Here is a 24,264-nt window from a genome sequence, read left to right as displayed (position 1 = left end):
GAAATTGGATACATTGGATTTTGAGAGACACGGCGTTGGCCAGAGGCAGGGTAGTTGACTTGGATAATCGGGAGACCGGAGAATCCACCTTAGAGGAGGATGCACTTAAGCCTCTGAAACCGTCGGTCAAGGTGCTTCCACTCCTTGGTTAGGACTTCATCAGATTCAGAATGGTTGCAGAAGTATCTCACGGCACGTTTGGCTCTCCTCACCTGGTGAGAGGGTTCTGTTTCCTTTAACTGTAAGGAGTCATTGGCCACCTGGACTAGACTGTTGACAATGTCTCTTAATTTGGAGGATTGGTTAGTGTCCAGATCAGTGTCAAAATGCCAAACTTTCTCCAACAAAAAGTGGTCTTCAAGGGAGGAAAACAAGAGATGAAAGGAGCTGTGGGAGAGGTCGACAAGGGATGCAACCTAGATGAGCAACTAGAGTGCGACTGCCTGGCTCACTTGCAAGATCTGCAATGCTAGAGGTGCGGCACAAAATCATACTCATCTGGCTGGCAACTTCTCGCCCTAATTTTCTACTACGCACCAAAGTCTGGGGGTGGGTGGACATGAGTAGAGGCCAGGATTGACCACATGCTATGACAGGCGATATGGTCCTGCCAGACTAGAGGCAAGACAGGGTGACTCTTTCAGCACCGTAACAGGGGTAACATAGCGGCCCATTTAACAGCTTCGAGGGAGGAATAAAAGATAAAAAAAGAAAAAATATATATACAAAGCAGAAACAGATCTGGAGAACCCAGTCCGCAGACAACACCCATGGTTCCTGTGTACCCAGTGAATGCCTGAGAAACACGTATATTACTTACCGGTAATGTGTTTTTTCGGAACCTATGACGGCACAACGAGAGAGGGGATCCGCCCTTCAAGGACAGGAAACCTTCAAGATAAAAAGGGCAGCGCCTCTCTCCGCCTCAGTGGATTATAGAGCATGAGAGGACTCTCCGGTTAGAGCACATAATTTTACTAACCATAAACGAATTTCACCCATGTGAATACTCAACACCCACCAACCGGAAGGTGAACACCATAGCGATAGGGAGGGAATGTAAAGGTGCCGTCGTGGGTTCCAAAAAAACACATTACCGTGTTTTTCTGTCACCCATGACGGCATAACGAGAGAATTACAGAGAACTAAGTATGTGAGGGAGGGACCACAGCCTGCAGAACCCTTCTCCCAAATGCAAGATCAGAGGAGGCAGAAAGGTCAAGTCTATAGTGATTATAGAAAGTGGACGGAGATGACCACGTGGCCGCCTTACATATTTGCTCAATGGGCATGTCCGCTCTTTCTGCCCAGGAAGCAGCCATGCCCCGTGTAGAGTGGGCCTTCAGATTGTTAGGAGGAACTCTGCTTGATCCCGTATAGGCCATCGGGATGCCTTCCCGGATCCACCTTAATAGAGTGCCTTTTGAGACCTTTGATCCCTTTCGGGAGCCCTAAAAGGAGACAAATAGAGCCCTATTCTTCCTCCATGAGCTTGAAGATGCTAAATAATGTATAAGGCATCTCCTGACATCCAAGGTATGAAATTTTTCCCCCTTGCTATTTTTTGGTTCAGGACAGAAGATGGTAGGGATTTCTCCTGAGACATATGAAATTTAGAAACAGTTTTAGGAAGGAAAGCAGGGTCTGGTCTCAAAACTACCCTATCGTCTAGCACTAAGGTAAAAGGAGGATCTGCAGACAAAGCCTGTAACTCACTAACCCTCCGTGCTGATGTTAAGGCCACCAGAAGTATTGTTTTTAGGGTAAGTAATTTTATGGACCCTGAGCTAAGGGTCTCAAAGGGAGAACCTATTAACGCGTTTAGCACCAAGTTTAAATCCCAAGAAGGGACCCTTATTATAGGCGCTGGATTGGCTCTACTGCATGCCCTCACGAACCTGGAAATCCATTTGTTACCGGCCAGATTATAATTATACAAGGCCCCTAAGGCAGAGATTTGGACCTTTAAGGTGCTAACCGCTAGGCCTTTCTCCAGCCCTTTTTGAAGAAATTCCAAAGTGGCCGTTATGGGAAGGCCCCCCCCCCCCAGGGAGAAGCCCTGAGATGACAAGAACTTCTTCCAGACTCTACTGTAAATTTTAGTAGTGATTGCTTTCCTACTACCTAGAAGAGTAGTAACTAGATTCGATGAGAAACCCTGACCCTCTAGCAACAACCTCTCAAGTTCCAGGCCGCTAAGTGCAATCCTTTCACCTGAGGATGGAATATAGAACCTTGAGCAAGAAGGTCGGGAATCTCTGGAAGAATCCAGGGGTTAGTGACCGACATGCTCCTTAGCCAAAAGAACCATGGTCTCTTGGGCCAGAAGGGGGCTATGAGGACCACTCTAGCCTGATCCTCCCGGATCTTCCTCAACACTGCTGGAATTAGGCACGTTGGGGGAAAGGCATAGGTCAGACTGAAAGCCCATCGGCACTGGAAGGCGTCTACTACTAAAGGGTTTTCCGTGGGATTCAGGGAGCAGAACTTTTTTAACTTGCTGTTCTGACGGGTCGCAAACAGGTAAACCTCTGGAGACCCCCACATGGCCACTAGCTGGCGGAAGACTGAGTGATTTAGAGTCCATTCTCCCTGCAATAATGGCCTGCGACTTAGAAAGTCTGCCTTCGTGTTGTCCTCTCCTCTGATATAAAGGGACTTTAAAGAGATAACTTTTCCTTCCACTAGAGAAAATATTCTCCCCGCAATCTGCATTAGTGATTTTGAGCGAGTTCACCCCTGGTGGTTTACATATGCCACCGTGACCTGGTTGTCGGACAGAATTTTTATGTGATGCCCTCGTAGAAGGGGTAAGAAGCTGATTAGTGCCTTCTCTACAGCTCGTAGTTCCCACATGTTGGAAGACTCCAGACTCTCCTCCTCTGACCAAGTCCCCTATATCGGGCGGTTGTCTAGGTGCGCCCCCCACCCCCTGGGGCTGGTGTCTGTAGTAATCAGTCTGGTAAATTGGGGAACCCAGGGGACGTCAGTCTGGAATGTGTTTGTCTCTAACCACCAATACAGAGACTGAATTACATTTTGTGGAAGTATTAACCTGCCCTCCAGATGTCCCCTGAGGATGATTTCGTTCTTTAGGACGTCCCATTGCAATTCTCTTCAATGAAATTGGGCCCAGCATACCGTTGTGATGCAGGAGGTGAGGGACCCCAACAGAGACATGGCCCCCCTGAGAGTCATTACTGGGTCTGTTATGGCTGTCGAGACTAATTTTTTTATTTTTTCTCTTTTCTGCTCAGGCAGGCGGCATTCCTGTCGAACCGAATCCAGAGTAAGGCCTAAAAAGATCTGAGTTGTATGCGGGATCAGTTTTGATTTTACTAAGTTTAAACACCATCCAAAGTTTTTTAAGATGGTGCAGATCTGATCCACTTGGGCCAGGCAGTGATCGTAAGTTTTGCCCACTATTAGGAAGTCGTCCAGGTACGGAATGATCAATCTGTTCTCCTCCCTGAGATGAGCCGTAACCTCCGCTATAAGTTTTGTGAATATGCGGGGCGCCACTGCTAGGCTGAAGGGAAGAGCTCTGTACTGGAAGTGCTTGACGTCTCCCTGTACAGTTACGGCTACTCTGAGGTATCTTTGAAAGTCGTGATGGATTGGCACATGGTAATACGCATCCTTTGGGTCCTACGCATTTTTTAGGTCCAACACTGCCATGTAGCAGCCGGGGAATAGAGGGCTTATCGTTGATTTTTTGGTTTCCATCTTGAATGATGGAATGTTCAGGAATTTGTTTAGGCCTTTCAAGTTGAGGATGACTCTGAATGAATTGTCCGGCTTCTTTATAAGGAACAAGGGGGAATAGAACCCTCTTCTTTCTTGTTGTGGTGATACCTCCAGCAAGACGTTCTTTTGCAGGTGACCTGACATCTCTTCCTCCAGCGCCCGCTGTTCTGGTAGAGAGGATCTTAAGGCAGTTGGGATAAATTTCTCTGGTGGGTTCCTCAGAATTTCCAGTTTTAAACCTGATTTTACCAAATTGAGGATCCACTTGCTGGAAGAGATCCTTTCCCAGGCTGGAAGGAAGAGAGAGAGAGCCTCCCTCCCACCTGGGATAGAGTGTCATTTTGGCGGTTTGCTACTATCCTGGGAGGGACTGCCGAACAAAAACCCTTTCACTTTCCTGGAACGATCCTCCCATCTAGATTGTTCTGTGGACGTCCTTCTGCGGCCAAATTTCTTCCTCCGAAAGGACTGCTTAAAAGTTGAGAAGGAAGATTTAGGAAATCCTTTTTTGTCCGCCAACTAGAAGTAAGGTCCCCCATCAAGGACAGGAAACCACTGAGGCGGAGAGAGGCGCCGCCCTTTTTATCTTGAAGGTTTCCTGTCCTTGAAGGGCGGATCCCCTCTCTCGTTGTGCCATCATGGGTGACAGAAAAAAGGTATATTCCCTTCTGGACTCGGCTCCACCAGTCTCCCTCGGACCAGAAGCAATGATGTCCCTGATCATCAGTGACAAGGCCGCTGATTGGCGGGGTATGCCTTCTGTTATTGTTTCACCTCCATGTCGTGCCGCTCAAATTTAAAAACTGATCGGAGAACCCCTTTAATGTAAGCAATAAAGCAGCAGACCACATTTTATTTATTTCTTTTTAATAAATATAAGATTTTTACAGCATTTCTATCCAAAAAACAAGAGGCGTGTACAAAAATACATAATAAAAGAAGCGGATAAATGAGCAGCGTCTGCAGCAGGTGCACATGGGGCTGAGGGCGTCTAGTTCCGGCTATCCATAACCGTAGCGCTCCGTCAGGTTCTTATCTCCAGGCACTAACTGGCCGCTCAGCTTCATCAGGAGTTTCACCACCAGGCCAGCCTATTTTAGAAGTCGAGGGACAAGAATATGATTGTTAAAACACAGGTTTACAGCAGACAATGAATATAATTTTTTACCATTTTGATTTTTAAGGAACCAATACAATTAAGATTAAAAGAAAGATTAACTTTGCAAATAGTCATAATTAAAGAAAATCAAGACTATTTGCAAATTTGCCACCTAGCACTTTACAACGATGGGTGCGACTTCCTGCAATTTTGCATCAAAGCATAGCATTTTATTATTATTATAAAAAAAAAATGCATGAAAACTCATTTGTAGGTAAAAGTGTGATACAAGTCGAACTGGAGACATTCAACATCTGCTAAACAAAAAAGTGCAAAATGCGCAGAGTTCAAACGTCCCACTTACATCTATATCTATTAAGTGCTATTAGGCAATCACCTGTTTTGTGTGAACGATGAAGCTCATTCGGTTCTCCATGCTGTGGATCTGGAAGCAGGTATCGCCGTCTCCCAGCTGCCACTTAAAGCAGCCAAACTTTAGAGTAATTAAAAGAGCCTGAAATCACAAAAAAATAAGGAAATAAAGTGCCCATGATGTGTTCCACCGTACACTGCTGGACTGACAGCAATTCTCCACAGATAATTTATTAAGTCTGACCCGGTTTAAAGGGAACCCTGTCAGGTCCCCCATGCCCTCCAACCCAGAAGCATTCACCTATGTATCAGCAAATTCCCTGCCTAACCAGCCCTGTATAACATTATTGTCACGGTGTGTCAGAGGTGACAGAGAGTCGCCCTGCAGTTGGTTGCAGGAGATCTCTACGTTTGGCATTATAGACATCTTCTTAAAGGCTGGCTGTCTCTAGGACCCAGCGGCTACCTCCCTCTGGCTAATTAGCTCCCTGGCCTGGGTGTATAAATATCTGCTGTGTTTCAGAGGGAGGTGTCGGCGATATTCATTACTACTTGTGAGGCTTTAGGAAGAGCAGTACTTAGTCCTCTCTGGGGCTTGAGGCCGTGTGTGCATGTCTGGATTCGTCTAAAGCTAAGCAATCCCCCCTGTTTGTCTACCCTTGTTGTCTATAGTGCTTAGTGGAGATTGACTAGTGCTCATCTCCTCCCTTCCCTAGCCTTAGCCATACGCCAGGGAGAGTAGGGCGAGGCACGTGTGCGGCAATTGAAGAGCCAATATAGGAAAGGTAGTTGAGACAAGGTGACACTAGACCAGACTAGGTGGTCTCCACTCCCCCCTTTCCCTAGAGTCTGGGCTCCCTTTTTCTCTTCCCTCTGTGTTGCACTAACGCTTTCCCACACCTTGCGCGACAGTTATTGAGTGAAAACAAGGTATAAAAAAATCATTTACAATGATGCCCCCGTTTCCTATTCTAACGAGGGCTTTGACTCGTCGATGGGGCGTTAGTTGTCTCAGACTAGTCAGTCCTCTTTCCATGTTATCACGCCCCTGCGCCTCTGAAGCCGGGATGACGCATGACCGGAAGCCATTTTCTAAACTTCCAGACATAAGCAGTGTGCGCCTCTGAAGCCCGGAAGGGTACACTTGGCTTCAGAGATGCAATGACGCTGCCGGAATGATTGGCGCGCATGCGCGAGATTGGCAATGACGCAGGGCGTGATGACATGGTGAAATTCCTTTATTACGGCATCAGCAAATGATGAGAGGCAGAAAACTGACAAAAAAATGACTTCTAGTTTAGGGGCAAAATATACATCCTAAGGGGCTTTTACTATTTGTGCCCAGAAGGCCAAGACTGTCAAGAATCGAATGCGGTTACTGGCTAGCACTGTTATGGGCGGCTTTACACAACTAACACTGCTACGCAGGAGCACTGTGTGGCTGGCACTGGTATGGCGAGACAGTGTTAAGGAGATGGGGGACATGGCCGAGGCAGAGATGGGGGCACGGCCGAGGCAGAGATGGGGGGGCACGGCCGAGGCAGAGATGGGGGGGGGGGGGCACGGCCGAGGCAGAGATGGGGGGGGGGGGGGCACGGCCGAGGCAGAGATGGGGGGGGGGGGGGGGGCACGGCCGAGGCAGAGATGGGGGGGGGGGGGGGGGCACGGCCGAGGCCAGCGTGGAGATGGGGGACAAGGCCAAGGCAGAAATGCGGGGCACGGCAAAGCCCGGCATAGCCGTGGGGGTAATGTGTGCTTGGTTCCATTGTTGGGAAAGACTATTTGCCTGGTACGGTTATGGTGGGCACTGTTGATACACTGTCAATATGCCATAAATGTCTAGGATGGGAATACCATTCTAGATTTTGTTGTGGTCCTAGGGAATTGGCCCCAACAATGTCTCTTTCCATCACAATTTACCTTTGTCTCCAGGTTGAGGAGGTGCAGCCCTTTATTATTCACACCCACGTACACGCGGATGACCTTGTGACTGCTGGAAGTCGCCTTTGTGAATATCTGTCCTGTGAAGAACGCGGCTCCGTAGGTGGGAATATCCCAGCAATTCTGCAGGAACATGCGCTGCAGATGGTGCATTTCCTTGCTCACCCCTTCACTTGTGCTCAGACTCTGCGGGGACATAATGTAGACAACGCACAGGATAACCACAGCGACCACTACAGGGGAAATGTACTATTACATGCGGCTATTCAAATATACATGGAGGGGCCGGTTCCTCTAGAGTTCCTTGCCGTCGGCTATATATATTATATATATGTATAGGAGCTCCACCTATCGGTAACGTCTGCACCGGGCGATTGCCTACGACTAATGACCACATGCAGCCTCACCTTGTACTCATGGAGGATGCGGTTGGTCCAGTGAGGGGCTTTACTCTTCACCTTAGTGATTGGTACAATAGATTTTAAATTTTCTTCACTGGAAAAAAAAAAACAATAAAACATAAAATATGATAGATCTATAATTCTGCGCTCTGATATCCCATAATGCACTGCATCATGTCCCCCCACTACATCTCCCACCAAGCTCTATACAGCAGCATGGGAACGCAGCAAGATGTAGGGTTCTTAAGAGTGAGCAGTAACCCAGCAGAACTCTGCATGCAGCTTTGCATGTGACTGGAGACAACTCACTTCATGAATCCTTGTTTGTGCTTCTTGCTCTCATAGCTGCCATATACGATCTGCAGGAGGAGGCTGGCTAGTGTGATCAGCTTCACGTCTGGCGCTGGATAGAAACCTTTAAGGAGGTTGTATCGCGCTTCATCGAAAAGGATCAGAATAGACAGAGGATCCTCGATCTGTAGAGACAATATAGAAACACATGAGTCCTGCCTGCCTACCCCGCCCACATATAGAGAAAGCCTGCGAGTCCTGCCTACCCCACCCACATATAGAGAAAGCCTGCGAGTCCTGCCTACCCCGCCCACACAGAGAAAGCCTGCGAGTCCTGCCTACCCCGCCCACATATAGAGAAAGCCTGCGAGTCCTGCCTACCCCGCCCACATATAGAGAAAGCCTGCGAGTCCTGCCTACCCCGCCCACATATAGAGAAAGCCTGCGAGTCCTGCCTACCCCGCCCACATATAAAGCCTGCGAGTCCTGCCTACCCAGCCCACATATAGAGAAGGCCTGCGAGTCCTGCCTACCCAGCCCACATATAGAGAAGGCCTGCGAGTCCTGCCTACCCAGCCCACATATAGAGAAAGCGTGCGAGTCCTGCCTATCCCGCCCGCATATAGAGAAAGCCTGCGAGTCCTGCCTACCCCACCCACATATAGAGAAAGCCTGCGAGTCCTGCCTACCCCACCCACATATAGAGAAAGCCTGCGAGTCCTGCCTACCCCACCCACATATAGAGAAAGCCTGCGAGTCCTGCCTACCCCACCCACATATAGAGAAAGCTTGCGAGTCCTGCCTACCCCACCCACATATAGAGAAAGCCTGCGAGTCCTGCCTACCCCGCCCACATATAGAGAAAGCCTGGAAGTCCTGCCTACCCCGCCCACATATAGAGAAAGCCTGCAAGTCCTGCCTACCCCGCCCACATATAGAGAAAGCCTGGAAGTCCTGCCTACCCCGCCCACATATAGAGAAAGCCTGAGAGTCCTGCCTACCCCGCCCACATATAGAGAAAGCCTGCGAGTCCTGCCTACCCCGCCCACATATAGAGAAAGCCTGGAAGTCCTGCCTACCCCGCCCACATATAGAGAAAGCCTGCGAGTCCTGCCTACCCCGCCCACATATAGAGAAAGCCTGCGAGTCCTGCCTACCCCGCCCGCATATAGAGAAAGCCTGCGAGTCCTGCCTACCCCGCCTGCATATAGAGAAAGCCTGCAAGTCCTGCCTACCCCGCCCACATACAGAGAAAGCCTGCGAGTCCTGCCTACCCCGCCCACATATAGAGAAAGCACCTTTGCTATCTTACATTTTTCTCTACGTCTAGCGGTAGCTTTACATCCCTGCGGAGAAAGAGCTGCGGGGTCTCTCTCTGGGGGTCCAAGTTGGTGAGTTCATTTACTATTTCGGCCCAATCTCTGATGTGCTGTAAAGGCTTGTGAAATGGCTTCAGCTGCAGGCCTAAAACAAGAACACAAGACAGTACAAATAAGAGCGCGTCTTCATAATACACCAGTAGTAAAATCTATCATCGGGGCCAATCTATTTTTTATTTCTTAATACATGCATTTGGGGCTACAACTCATTTTTGCAATTGGTTTTTATTTAAAAAATTTACATCGTTTGGCTTTTGCAGGCCCTTTGTTTCCCGACAAAAAACAATTTTGATGTTCTCTATGGTCATAATTCAATTGATAGCAGCTTTGAAAATGACAGATAAAAGAGTTACAGACTTTCCCTCCTTTCAGACCACCAGAACAGCTAACTGATAGATTTTCTGTTAACTCATTCTGCAGCCTGTAACACACAGACATTAGATGCTACAGAAGGCAAATGGTGCAAAATTTTTAGCGAAACCTAAATGCAAAAATGACTTTTGGTCCCAAATACATGCATTTAGGTTAAAAAAATGTATATGTTATATACTATAGAGATTCAAATAATTTGGCAAAAAAATAAATAAAGTAATACAAAAGAGTATAAAAATAAAAAAACAAACAAAAACAAAAAGTGTGATTCAACCTCCATTCCCCAATAAAAAGAAAATCATCACACAGCTTCATTGATGGAAAAATGAAAAAAAAAAAAAACATGGACTAAATTTTTTTTTTAACAAAATTTCGATGATTTTTAAGTCACTAAAATACAAAAGAAAAAACAAAACCCACACTATACAAGTTTGGTATCTGCAGAGTGTTCTTGGTGACCCTCTTCTGATACCTAAAGTGTTTTTCTGGGTTTGAAAAAAAACTTGTTCCCTTGGCTATAGGTCACTTATTTATTTTTTTTAACCGACTGGGCTTCACTCACCCTTCCCGGGTCCAGAGCAGAGTCTCCACTCCAGCTCTTCGTGTCTCTTATTGTCTGCAATGTTGACGTCACACTAAGGGCGCTGCAGCCACATTAATGGCGCTGCAGCCACATTAATGGCGCTGCAGCCAAGCAGTGAGCTCAATGACTCTGAGCAGTTTCAGCTGTCAATTTGTTCAGAGCCACAGATTGGCTGCAGTGCTGTTGACGTGACATCAGCGCTGCAGAAAAGAGACAATGAGAGCAGTGGCGGACAATGAACTGGTGAGGGCGAGTAAAGCTCAGGTTTTGCTTTTTTTTTTAAACAAAAACTGCAGCCGGGACACAGGTGTTTTCCAGAACAGGATAACCACTTTAACCCTGGTGAAAAGTCTACAATGTCCTTACTGATATTCTCCGAGCAGATCCAAATAGCGAAAAACTGCTGCGCCTCCTGGGAAAGGCGCATCCCCTCCATAATCTGCTGCACCGTCGTGTTATTTCCGTGTTTCAACTCCACAGAGCGGTACGAGGTGTCCATGCGATAGATGCGCACCTTTTCATACTGATGTAAAAAAAAACAAAATCGGCCTCAATATACAGAACTACATTATATTAAACCTGGGGGTCACCAGGCTAATACAGGGCCTCAAAGGTAATAAGAGTTTGTAATGATGAACCTGACTGTGGTTTGGTGTCTGCTCCAGAATCTGTGGAATAATACTCCAAAGATTTAATATACTTGTATATATTAGACGCTGAAAGTCTGGAAGTCTGCAGCCACCACTAGGGGGAGCTCACCGAAGACAGATTTTTTATTCACTCCAATGTATAACTCTGTACACAGCGAGCTGCGGACATACACATTGGTCCCCTAAATCTTGGTTCAGTAGCCAAATTGACAAAATACCAAAAAGTTTTTAAACTCTCAGTAATTCTGCTAATTTACTCTTTTTTTTCTATCCCATTCAAACCTACAGGTTTATTATGAGAATTCTTCAGCAGCTCGATCGTCTCCTCCCATTTACTCTGCTTGTTTTCTTCACAAATGTCCAAGGGGGATCGTCCTTGTTGGTCTGTTATATGCTGGAAAAAAAAAAAAAAAAACATTTCACGCAAACGCTAAAATATGTGTAATCCCGGCTGTCAATCACAAATGGCGCATAGATTTTCTTTATTAAAAAGCAATTGGCGCATTAGTTCTCCCACTTGATAAATTTACCATTATATTCCATGTTTCTATAAGTTTATACTGATGTGCAGTCAAGAAGAAAAGTAGGTCAAGCTCCCAGCAGCACAGAGGATTTTAGGCCACTGCCAGGTCGGTGAAGAAGTTGGATATAGGAAGCGTGAAGAATATAGATGGAGCAATTATTTGCCCTTTAAGCCCTTATGGGTACAGTGGATGTATGGAGCAGGTTCAGAAGCGGAGCCTGCACAATATACAACAGGTGCTGGCTGTATTGCACAGGAGACACCTGCTTCTAATAGCAGCGATCGGAGCTAGCTCCAATCACTGCTGCTGTCAATCTCTGACTGCGGCATTTAACTGGCGTGATCGCACGGAATGACCGTTCTGGCGCTCATCGCCCCCCTCATTCCGGGTTCAACAGAACCCCCCCCCCCACCACCACCTGGAAAAGTTCCTTTTGACTGGTCACCCAAATTTTTTTAAATTTAAAGGGGTTTTCTAATTGGTCTACGTGCAAACCAAAATTTTTGGTCATTCCCATCCCCCTCCCCCTCCCAATTACCCGGTCCGTCTCTGGGTGATTGAGGAGAATCTGGACTATATCAGCATGGCCGCCCCCGGCTGCGAAGTGAAGCGGTGAGCTCAGCTGTCCGTTCAGCAGGTTTGGGTTGCATTTTCCGTTTTCCAGTAGCATGCTGGTCGCCTCCACTTTCCCATACCTTGTCAAGAACAAAGGCGGACAATTAGTCACTCACTACAGGTGGAGTAAGCCATGTCTGATTAAAGGATTCCAAAAACTGGGTTTCTTTCTGCCAGAAACAGCGCCACACCCATGTATGGGTTATACCTGGTAATGCAGGTCAGCACCATTGAAGGAAAAGGATCAGAGCGGCAATACCAGAAACAACCTGTGGTCAAGTGTGGCGCTGTTTTTGGAAGCCTGTATATGTGATAATAATCCTACCACTCATTTGGTTGTGGGGGTTATTGAAAGTTTGTGGAATAAATGATCTGTGTAAGTTGCTCACCAGCAGGCGTAATGGATGGGGGCCCACTGGTCGTTGTCCAGCTGGTTGACAGAAAATCCTTCATCTAGTAGTTTGCTCAGCAAGGCGCTGTCCCCTTCACAGGCGCTGCGGTGCAACGGGAAGTCGTCCACCCACTGGCGCTCCCTAGTGAATAAAATCAGGAATTGCTGTTGCAGTGGTGCAAGGTTTTTGAGTTTTTTTTTTTTTATTTTACATATTACGATCTTTATAAAAAAAATAAATAAAAATATAGTACTCTTGCAATTTTCACACTGGCCACTGGGACTTTTTTTTTTACTCCAGCTTCCTGTCTTTTCAGAAAGAGTTTTCAGCAGTTTCCTTATCAGCACAGGCAGGACTACAATGATGGATAACACAGGAGCCATCAATCACAATAGCTCACCACCTCCTCCTCCTGCACAATGACTGATAACACCTCTATATGCAGTAGATAACACAGGATCCACCATTCACAATAGGTGATGTCACAGCTCACCTCCTCCTGTACAATGACTGATAACACCTCTATATACAGTAGATAACATAGGATCCACCATTCACAATAGGCGATGTCACAGCTCACCCCTCCCCCCCATCAGAATGACTTTTGCACATGCTCATTAGATGCTTCAATAAAAAAAGATAGGGTCATAGTCTGTTCATTGCGGCTAATGTACGTGTGCATATCCTGAAACAGGAGGTAGGAATCTTAAATAGCACCAGGGGCAATATGGAAGTGAAAAAATAAAAAAGAGAAATCCTTAAAAAAAAACAAAAAAAAAACAAAAACAAACAAATGCCACAATATTGTTAAAAATATTTTTAAACACAAAAAAATGATTTAAACAACCTGATTTAACAGGACTAAGTTATTGAAAATATATAATACAAAAAAATACAAAAAAACAAACACTTCTTTGTTTAAAACAAAGAAAAATAAATAAAAGTCTGATCCATCAAAATATAAAATAATTTAATCTGCACAAAAAAAGACTTGTAAGAAAAAAAAAAATGAAAAAAAACTTAAAATGTCAGTGATTGCATTTTATTAATCAAAACAGTGCTCGTAACCCAAAATGCGATCAATAAAAACGACAGCTGGCCATAGAAAAAAACGCCATCAACTGTAAAATTTGAAAAGTTCTGGGCCTCAGAAAACGGCGACACAAACTAATCTTATTTATTTATGTTTTAAATAAACTTCTGAGTTGTTTTCATGGCTAAATAATAATAATAATAAAAAATAATAATAATAATAATAACAACAATAAAAAACTATACAAAAAAGTTTGGAATTGTTGGAATCGAACTGACCTGGAGAATGAGGGTACCAGGTTATTTTTACACTAAAAACAAAACCTAAAAAACAATTTTTTAATTGTATCTTTTTCATCAATACTCCACATTTTTTTGGCATTTCTCATCACATTATATGGTAAAAAAAAACTACAATTCATGCAAAAAAAAAACAACTTATGAATCCTGGAAGACAGAGCAAAAAAAAAAAAAAAAAAAGCAAAAGCGAGAGAGCAAAAATGAAAATAGAAGGAAAGGTGTGGAAATCCCCTACAAAACCTGTCCTATCCTCAGGTGAGTGTTTGTTGCAATGTATCAGTATAGACAGTTCCTGTTCCACTCCAGCCTGATGGATCCTACATAAAGGTCCACCTTCCGCTGTCCGTGGTGGATTATGTCAGTAAACTCTATGGATTCACAGGAGATGTCATAGCATCGTACTTGTCTTCCATGACGCAGCTCATGCTCCTCTGCCATTTGTCTCTCTTCGGGATCTGGATTTTGGAGTAGTCCGGCGCACCGAGCCCGAAGTAAGGGTTAATCACCACTTTATCAACCTACAGGGAATAAAGAAAAAAAAACAAAAACATATAACATACAGCTCTCCCTCTGTAATAGAACTACAGTCACCAGCATGCCTAATAGGACACTACAGATCCCAGCAGACTAACGTTCAAAAAGCTCATTTGCAAAAATCTGCATACCCTTCAAGACACTTATATGTCATTAATTTTCAACCATGGGTCCAGCGCATAAAAAAAATAAAATAGAAAAATAACCGTATTGTGTACACAGCTCCTATGCAGAACTATGTGTCTCTATGGTTACAGACTAAAAAACAAAACAAAAACTTGTTTAGTCCATGGAGATACATAGTTCTGCACAGGAGCAGCATACACCAAATCGTAATTTTTTTTTCTGTGAGCAAATGATCTGTCAACCTTAAAAAAGAAATACAGGCTTACGGGATCTCTACATTTATGTCTACGTTCAATCTCACTTATGGGGAACAGCACAATTCGGACCCCCGGCACACACACCCTGTTAGTATACTGCAGATCTGAGCCAAACAAAGGGTTGTAGATGCACACGTCGGCTTTCTCCAGAGCCATCATTTTGCTCTTGATTTCCAGGGCGGTGTATCCCATGTGAAGAGAGTCTTCCGATATCCCGGACTCTGTGGAATATGCAGGATTTGTTACATTGGTCTTTATCCGGTCCAGAGGAGACGGACGGAACAGCGCAGAAATGGCGTGAGACTTCGTGTGTTGTTCATCCAGCCACCTGCATAAGGAAAAGAGTGAAAGGGGGGCAGAATTTTATTATTATTTACAACCATAATTTTAAAACTGCAATTGTTCTAAATCCTGTATTATACTCCAGAGCTGCACTCACTATTCTGCTGGTGCAGTCACTGTGCACATACATTACTGATCCTGTACTGATCCTGAGTTACATCCTGTATTATACTCCAGAGCTGCACTCACTATTCTGCTGGTGCAGTCACTGTGTACATACATTACATTACTGATCCTGAGTTACATCCTGTATTATACTCCAGAGCTGCACTCACTATTCTGCTGGTGCAGTCACTGTGTACATACATTACATTACTTATCCTGTACTGATCCTGAGTTACATCCTGTATTATACTCCAGAGCTGCAATCACTATTCTGCTGGTGCAGTCACTGTGTACATACATTACATTACTGATCCTGTACTGATCCTGAGTTACATCCTGTATTATACCCCAGAGCTGCACTCACTATTCTGCTGGTGCAGTCACTGTGTAAATACATTACATTACTGATCCTGTGCTGGTCCTGAGTTACATCCTGTATTATACCCCAGAGCTGCACTCACTATTCTGCTGGTGCAGTCACTGTGTAAATACATTACATTACTGATCCTGTACTGATCCTGAGTTACATCCTGTATTATACCCCAGAGCTGCACTCACTATTCTGCTGGTGCAGTCACTGTGTACATACATTACATTACTGATCCTGAGTTACATCCTGTATTATACCCCTGAGCTGCACTCACTATTCTGCTGGTGGAGTAACTGTGTACATACATTACATTACTGTTCCTGTACTGATCCTGAGTTACATCCTGTATTATACTCCAGAGCTGCACTCACTATTCTGCTGGTGCAGTCACTGTGTACATACATTACATTATGGATCCTGTACTGATCCTGAGTTACATCCTGTATTATACTCCAGAGCTGCACTCACTATTCTTCTGGTGCAGTCACTGTGTACATACATTACATTACTGATCCTGAGTTACATCTTGTATTATACTCCAGAGCTGCACTCACTATTCTGCTGGAGCAGTCACTGTGTACATACATTACATATCCTGTACTGATCCTGAGTTACATCCTGTATTATACTCCAGAGCTGCACTCACTATTCTTCTGGTGCAGTCACTGTGTACATACATTACATTACTGATCCTGAGTTACATCTTGTATTATACTCCAGAGCTGCACTCACTATTCTGCTGGTGCAGCCACTGTGTACATACATTACATTACTGATCCTGAGTTACATCCTGTATTATACTCCAGAGCTGCACTCACTATTCTGCTGGAGCAGTCACTGTGTACATACATTACATTACTGATCCTGAGTTACATCTTGTATTATACTCCAGAGCTGCACTCACTATTCTGTGGATTCACAGGGCAGTGACGGCACAATAATTCTATCCTTACTTATCCAGAGCCATGAGCATGCGGGCTGTGACTGTAGAGAAGTGACTGCTGCTCTCGCTGCACACTCTCATGATGTCCTGCAGGCAGTAGAACACTGGGCTCCCAGGGTTGTAATTGGTCTTGGAATTATCTGAAAAATGAAAAACCCAAGAGAAACGTTAACGATTGTGCACAGTTTGTACATGTTCACACTGGCAAACACAAGACTTTAGTTTGCTCTCTTATAATATGTTGTTAATAAATCATTCCTTAATGCCACCTGTTGAGATGATCTCCACCTTTGCAACCATTTTAGTTTCTTTCTCCAATACATCCGTTTTGTGTACACAGTTCTTATGCAGATCTACCCAGCTCCATGGCAACAAACAAACAAACCCTATGTAGTCTGATGCTGCAGCCTCCTGCTTCTTGCAAAGCACAGACAGATGTGAGTATGACCGCAAGGTCATACAAAAGGGTTTATTTGTTACAATGGAGACACATTGGTCTGCATAGGAGCTGCAGACACAAAACGGTAGGACATTTTTAATTCAAAACTATTTGCAAAAAGTGGCATCATTATCCATTTCTAGAGCTTTGGAGAAATAAAGGTTGACATAACTGTTAAATTGTTGAAACTTTGAGCCATAGGGAACCAATAATATATACCTTAAATTAACTTTTGTCTGCTTCTATATGGCCAACATATTCCACGGAGCTGTACAGAGGTTATCACCATTCACATCAGTCCTTAGCCCCAAAGAGCTCACCATCTAATTTTCCCATATCAGGTGCACGAAGGATAGTGAACCCATCAGGATGTGTTTGGAAAACCCAGAAAAAAACTATTGTAACACTGTGGAGAATGAACTCCACACAGAGGATTTTCTTGGTTAGTTCCGAACTCAGGACTCCAGCATTGCGAGCCATTAATGCCAACGTACACTCTCCTGAAGGGAGCAGAATATTATCACATGTAGAAGAAGTGGTGTGTAGGCCGTGTAGGCGCTTGACTCCCGAGAAAAACGCTACCTTTTTTGTAGAGATCCGATGTGCCAGTCAAGAGAAAACTAGAGTAGAAGATATATGCAAATCAGACAGGAAGTGCACTGGAGGTGTGTCGTTGCAGCCTCCAGTGCACTTCCTGTCTGATTTGCATATATCTTCTACTCTAGATTTCTCATGACTGGCACATTGGTTCTCTACAAAAAAGGTCTCATTTTTATCATGGAACAATTGCCTATACAGCCTATACCACTATTTCCATATGAAAAACTTGATGATAGGTTCCCTTTAAGAATATTTTAAGAGTGTTCACCTTTGACAGAGGTTGGGACAAGGAAGAGAGTGGCTTCTTTACCGGCCTTTTCACCATCAAGAGGAAACTTGTTCATGATTACAACTCTTTTGCCTGCAGGTTATAATAAAAAAAAGACAACCCATAAATATGCAAGATATTGTGTAATATTCTAAATAAAGATTTATTAGACGATCGGGATATTTTTGTTTTTCTCTAGGAGCAGGGAAGACTTTAAAAGAAAATAAATATTGCCTGTCCATGTCAGTCTCTAACTACTTGCCTGCATCTAGCCCCATTAATCCTTCTGCCAATTTACTGTCCGCAGCGTGCCTGTATACACGGTACGAGACCTCAGAGCAGCAGCAGCAGGGATGTGGGTAGACGGTACATGATCAGTTGCAAAAACGAAAAAAGGAATGGAGCGCCGGCGCTTTAAAAGGGTGAGTTATGGGTTTTTTTTTACTATTCATAAATCAGTACAGTGAAGTTTGTAATATTTTAAGAAAAATGCCCCTTTCCACACTTATCCTTACTTCTTCCCTCCTGATTAAGCATGATCAAAAAAACTGCTCAAATCAGTCTACAGTTCTGTCTTCAGCGAGAGCTCTAATTACAGCTGCTGCCTGCAGAAGTCTATGGAGAATGAAATAAGCGTGTAGATTAGAAAATCTCAGCAATCTATGTGCTGTTCTGGCATTTATCAGGTCTCTTCCACACCTCCGTCATGGATTTTATCCTCACCTTTAACCCCTAGATTGGATGGAGAGATTTGCTTTGTGGTTTCCAGCACGTAGTCCAGTATCTCCTGGGATTTGTCTTTCTCTCCCGGGAGATTGGTTTCCAGCAAAACTTTTCTCCGTTTCTTCTTTTGCCCTTCTATGGGCACCTCAATCATTAAGATCTGTCAAGAAAAGACAAAAAAATAAAATAAAACAATAATCAGTGATGAGACTGAGATGAAGTCAAGGAAGAGGCTGAGAGGAGAGCGGAGGTAGTATTGCCTCCGCCCGGCGGAGAGAGGGGAGCCTGGGCCTCGACGACGCCCGGCGGAGAGAGGAGAGCCTGGGCCTCGACGACGCCCGGCGGATAGAGGAGAGCCTGGGCCTCGACGACGCCCGGCGGATAGAGGGGAGCCTGGGCCTCGACGACGCCCGGCGGATAGAGGGGAGCCTGGGCCTCGACGACGCCCGGCGGATAGAGGGGAGCCTGGGCCTCGACGACGCCCGGCGGATAGAGGGGAGCCTGGGCCTCGACGACGCCCGGCGGATAGAGGGGAGCCTGGGCCTCGACGACGCCCGGCGGATAGAGGGGAGCCTGGGCCTCGACGACGCCCGGCGGATAGAGGGGAGCCTGGGCCTCGACGACGCCCGGCGGATAGAGGGGAGCCTGGGCCTCGACGACGCCCGGCGGATAGAGGGGAGCCTGGGCCTCGACGACGCCCGGCGGATAGAGGGGAGCCTGGGCCTCGACGACGCCCGGCGGATAGAGGGGAGCCTGGGCCTCGACGACGCCCGGCGGATAGAGGGGAGCCTGGGCCTCGACGACGCCCGGCGGATAGAGGGGAGCCTGGGCCTCGACGACGCCCGGCGGATAGAGGGGAGCCTGGGCCTCGACGACGCCCGGCGGATAGAGGGGAGCCTGGGCCTCGACGACGCCCGGCGGATAGAGGGGAGCCTGGGCCTCGACGACGCCCGGCGGATAGAGGGGAGCCTGGGCCTCGACGACGCCCGGCGGAGAGAGGGGAGCCTGGGCCTCGACGACGCCCGGCGGAGAGAGGGGAGCCTGGGCCTCGACGACGCCCGGCGGAGAGAGGGGAGCCTGGGCCTCGACGACGCCCGGCGGAGAGAGGAGAGCCTGGGCCTCGACGACGCCCGGCGGAGAGCCTGGGCCTCGACGACGCCCGGCGGAGAGCCTGGGCCTCGACGACGCCCGGCGGAGAGCCTGGGCCTCGACGACGCCCGGCGGAGAGCCTGGGCCTCGACGACGCCCGGCGGAGAGCCTGGGCCTCGACGACGCCCGGCGGAGAGAGGAGAGCCTGGGCCTCGACGACGCCCGGCGGAGAGAGGAGAGCCTGGGCCTCGACGACGCCCGGCGGAGAGAGGGGAGCCTGGGCCTCGACGACGCCCGGCGGATAGAGGGGAGCCTGGGCCTCGACGACGCCCGGCGGATAGAGGGGAGCCTGGGCCTCGACGACGCCCGGCGGATAGAGGGGAGCCTGGGCCTCGACGACGCCCGGCGGATAGAGGGGAGCCTGGGCCTCGACGACGCCCGGCGGATAGAGGGGAGCCTGGGCCTCGACGACGCCCGGCGGATAGAGGGGAGCCTGGGCCTCGACGACGCCCGGCGGAGAAGGGAGCAGATGGCAGCCGCCGCCAAGTGGAACTGTGGCTGACACCGTCATGCAATGATGGCATGGGTGGCTCACACTGTTACGGGAAGACGGCAGTGGTGGCTGTGGCTGATGTGGTGACAGAGTAGTATGGCATTAAGTGTGCAGTCACATGAACGGGAGCACACATTTGTTTTTTACCTCGTACTGTTTTGCTCGATATTCTCGTGAATTGAGGCTTCCAGCATTTTTTGGGCGGATCACGGCTACATGCGCCTCTGTGTCGGTCGGGCTGCCCATAGTGATAATAATGCCCTGGTTGGTCAATGAGTAAACATGGAATCGCAGGGCACGTCCGGCCTGTAGAGAAAGCAAAGCGGTAAGGAGGCATCATCACGTATGGGAAATCATCTTCACATGCGGATGTACCAGCGTGAGATCCAGGATCTGCAATGTGGCTCCAAGATGATGGGCGTTTCTCGGCAGCCTCTTATCGCCCTTTACTCCTATAAATTATTGCCCCCATTTGCCTTGAAGCTTTTGGTGGAATCATTGGTGATATCAGACTGTCTGAGGATCATTCAGCCGACAGCTAAACGATGTGATCTACCTGCGGTATCTGCTGCATATCCAAAGCCAAGGATGGCGATCCCTAAAATTTGTGCAACTCTTAGTAATGTGGTCTCTGGACTAAAAAACATCATGCTCCCCTGATCTACAGGATATGACCTGCTTCACCTACATGTCATGATGGACCACAGCCACTAGAGGGCAGACTGGACTAATAAGATTAGCAATAATAACAATATGAAATTCTTAAAAGGGATTGTCCACTTTGCAAAATAATAATAATACTCCACTGATCTTTTAACGCTCCCGTACTGATGCAGATATAAAGACCATAAATAAACCAGCTGAGAGGAGCTCAGAAAAAGGCACGAAAAAGTTAAACTCTCCCATAACATTATCCGAAAGAGCTCACTGGTAGATTCTTAGTTAACTCATTTTTCTGCCAGCAATACACATTGCAGCCCTAAAAACTAACCGCAGGTCTCCTTACCCAAACGAGCAGCTTACAGTTTGTCTCCGATGCTACAAATTTGAGACAGAGACTTGAGGATGTAGTATGGACGAGAAAATACGGTCACATGAATTGACCTTTAATCTGATAATCCAGCTCAGCACTGCCCAACAATCCAGAAACTTTCAGTATCAATAGCAGAATACAGAACATAAGTAATAACTCCATGTTACACACGTGTCCCAGATCCGGGCTCTGCTCCCTACACCCCAGTCCGCTAAACTTAGTTGTGGTCCACGTTGTGCTTTGCAAGTAGCCCGGCGTGCTCCCAAAACACAACGTGTTCCCATGTGTTTATCTTCCTAGGCCTGTATAAGGCTCCCAAGACGCACACCTGGGTCCTGGTAGTAAGACTTTCAAGTAGGACTTAGTTTTTCTGTGCACAGTTCCTGTCCTCAGTCTTCAGGAAGTCTCCTGGCTGCCTGTGGTTTACAGTCCCTGAGTTACCAGTCTGCAGCTTTCAGGACCACCGCTAGCTGGCTACATTCTGCGGCTTCCATGCTATTCAGACTTTCTAGCTACTCTGGAGTTCTGTCTGCGATTTCCAGGACATCTGTCTGCCTGCAGCTTCCAGTAACTCTGCTACCTGTCTGCGGTCTGCCTACGGCTTCCAGTAACTCTGCTACCTGCCTGCGGTCAGCCTGCAGCTTCCAGTAACTCTGCTACCTGTCTGCGGTCTGCCTGCGGCTTCCAGTAACTTTGCTACCTGTCTGCGGTCTGCCTGCGGCTTCCAGTAACTTTGCTGCCTGTCTGCGGTCTGCCTGCGGCTTCCAGTAACTCTGCTACCTGTCTGCGGTCGGCCTGCGGCTTCCAGTAACTCTGCTACCTGCCTGCGGTCAGCCTGCAGCTTCCAGTAACTCTGCTACCTGTCTGCGGTCTGCCTGCGGCTTCCAGTAACTTTGCTACCTGTCTGCGGTCTGCCTGCGGCTTCCAGTAACTTTGCTGCCTGTCTGCGGTCGGCCTGCGGCTTCCAGTAACTCTGCTACCTGTCTGCGGTCGGCCTGCGGCTTCCAGTAACTCTGCTACCTGTCTGCGGTCGGCCTGCGGCTTCCAGTAACTCTGCTACCTGTCTGCGGTCTGCCTACGGCTTCCAGTAACTCTGCTACCTGTCTGCGGTCTGCCTACGGCTTCCAGTAACTCTGCTACCTGTCTGCGGTCTGTCTAAGGCTTCCAGTAACTCAGCTGCCTGCCTGCGGTCTGCTTGCGGCTTCCAGTAACTCAGCTACCTGCCTGCGGCTTCCAGTAACTCTGCTACCTGTCTGCGGTCTGCCTACGGCTTCCAGTAACTCTGCTACCTGTCTGCGGTCTGCCTGCGGCTTCCAGTAACTCTGCTGCATGTCCGCAGTCTCCTGGACGTCTTCAGTCTGCCTGTCGGTTCCAGTAACTCTGCTACCTGCCTGCGGTCTGCCTACGGCTTCCAGTAACTCTGCTACCTGTCTGCGGTCTGCCTACGGCTTCCAGTAACTCTGCTACCTCTCTGCGGTCTGCCTACGGCTGACAGTAACTCTGCTACCTGTCTGTGGCTTCCAGTAACTCTGCTACCTGTCTGCGGTCTGTCTAAGGCTTCCAGTAACTCTGCTGCCTGTCCGCAGTCTCCTGGACGTCTTCAGTCTGCCTGTCGCTTCCAGTAACTCTGCTACCTGCCTGCGGTCTGTATAAGGCTTCCAGTAACTCTGCTGCATGTCCGCAGTCTCCTGGACGTCTTCAGTCTGCCTGTCACTTCCAGTAACTCTGCTACCTGTCTGCTGTCTGTATAAGGCTTCCAGTAACTCTGCTATCTGTCTGCAGTCTCCTGGATGTCTTCGGTCTGCCTGCAGCTTCCATTAACTTTTCTAACTTCTTCCCGGATGCAACACCTGATGACAGATGCAAGTGACCCATGTGCCCACCCGGACCCCATTGTGAGCCCTTGTCACGCTCCACTTACTAAAGCAGAACTCCAGTCTGGGGGTACCATGGAAAAAATTTTAAGGCATTATTAGAAAGAAGCAGGTGATGTGTGGAAAGGAAAATGATGGCAGGACCAGACTACACCGGGTTTGTTTGTAGTCTGTTGGCATGGAAGCACATAGGTCTGCATAGGAGCTGCAGACACAAATATTCCAATTTTTTTTTATAGACGCAATGAGACAGCACGCCTCTCATGAATAAAGCAGCCGCGAGCTGGAAAGAGACTGCCGATGATTTCATATAGCCATTGCTATGTGCATCTCCTGCCTCTAAATAAATGATGGGCCGGGGATCGATGCCGCCATTTAAGCCGCTATTAATAACAGGCAGATAATAAAATGTAAAAATAAGCAGAAAAATCAATGAAGAGGAACAAAACAAAACACAAAATGTCAGCGAGCGCAGAGGGAGAACGACGCTGACGGATTGGTAAGAAATGATGGTGTCCAAGGGAGATGATTATTATATGGACCCGCAACCTCCAACTGACAAGGGAAATAATAATAATAATGAATCACGAGAGCAATTTTTTTTGCATCTTTATGGCAAGTGCCAGGTCCTCTATGAAGGGCTCCGTCCACTTCTGGACGACCCCTTCTTAATAAATCTAGTCTGGTGCAGAAAATAACAAGTGCATTCTGCACACTTACCTCCCGGACTGGTGCCAATCTTTCCATCTCCATGCTGTCTGTCTTTGTGGTAACATGCATTATTTCATGTGACCACTGCAGCCAATCAGCGACCGTAGAATGACTGAAGTATTGAGTATTCCACCAGAAAAGTCTGCACTGGAGCAATAGAGAAGGGCGCAGCGGTCACAAGACCTAATGTGATGCGACTGCAGAGAGGAGAAGCAGGAGCTTCATCAGAGGAGCTGATCCAGGGGATGAGTATGCAAAAACACCGGAGGTATTAGGAAAGGAGTCTCCCAGGAGTGGACGAGCCTTTAAAGGGCAAAGGACAAACTTCCTCCAGAGTTGGGGAAATAGGCAATTATAGCTTGGGAGCGAGAGCGCGGGCGCGCGAGAGCGAAAGAGAGAGAGAGAGCGCGAAAAAGAGAGAGAGCGCAAGAGAGAGCGAAAAAGAGAAAAAGAGAGAGAGAGCGCAAAAAAGAGAGAGAGCGCAAAAAAGAGAGAGAGAGCAAAAAAGAGAGAGAGAGCAAAAAAGAGAGAGAGAGAGCAAAAAAGAGAGAGAGAGAGCAAAAAAGAGAGAGAGAGCGAGAGCGAGCGAAAAAGAGAGA

General features: G+C 47.2%; 1 protein-coding gene across 2 annotated transcripts in view; it reads right to left on the bottom strand.

Annotated features, from left to right (window-relative positions):
- Positions 1-4,597: 4,597 nt before the first annotated feature.
- Positions 4,598-24,264, bottom strand: part of KRIT1 (KRIT1 ankyrin repeat containing) — a 35,067-nt gene continuing 15,400 nt past the window's right edge. For both annotated transcript variants that reach the window (XM_073677382.1, XM_073677381.1), the window contains exons 3-18: positions 20,195-20,353; positions 18,406-18,565; positions 17,683-17,775; positions 16,386-16,515; positions 14,700-14,943; positions 14,101-14,216; positions 12,364-12,507; positions 11,898-12,054; positions 11,122-11,229; positions 10,552-10,708; positions 9,164-9,315; positions 7,870-8,036; positions 7,567-7,654; positions 7,139-7,345; positions 5,244-5,360; positions 4,598-4,838 (exon numbers count right to left, since the gene is read on the bottom strand). In XM_073677382.1, coding sequence (XP_073533483.1) covers positions 4,749-4,838; positions 5,244-5,360; positions 7,139-7,345; positions 7,567-7,654; positions 7,870-8,036; positions 9,164-9,315; positions 10,552-10,708; positions 11,122-11,229; positions 11,898-12,054; positions 12,364-12,507; positions 14,101-14,216; positions 14,700-14,943; positions 16,386-16,515; positions 17,683-17,775; positions 18,406-18,565; positions 20,195-20,293 — 2,229 coding nt within the window. In that variant the 5' untranslated portion in view covers positions 20,294-20,353 and the 3' untranslated portion in view covers positions 4,598-4,748. The remainder of the gene's footprint in view (positions 4,839-5,243; positions 5,361-7,138; positions 7,346-7,566; positions 7,655-7,869; positions 8,037-9,163; positions 9,316-10,551; positions 10,709-11,121; positions 11,230-11,897; positions 12,055-12,363; positions 12,508-14,100; positions 14,217-14,699; positions 14,944-16,385; positions 16,516-17,682; positions 17,776-18,405; positions 18,566-20,194; positions 20,354-24,264) is intronic.

The sequence above is a fragment of the Phyllobates terribilis genome, unplaced genomic scaffold, assembly GCF_046119375.1.
Source record: "Phyllobates terribilis strain yellow unplaced genomic scaffold, ASM4611937v1 Scaffold_4__5_contigs__length_816908805, whole genome shotgun sequence".
Classification (NCBI taxonomy): domain Eukaryota; kingdom Metazoa; phylum Chordata; class Amphibia; order Anura; family Dendrobatidae; genus Phyllobates; species Phyllobates terribilis.
The sequence above is the reverse complement of the archived record's forward strand: the minus strand, read 5'-3'. Positions and strand labels throughout refer to the sequence as shown.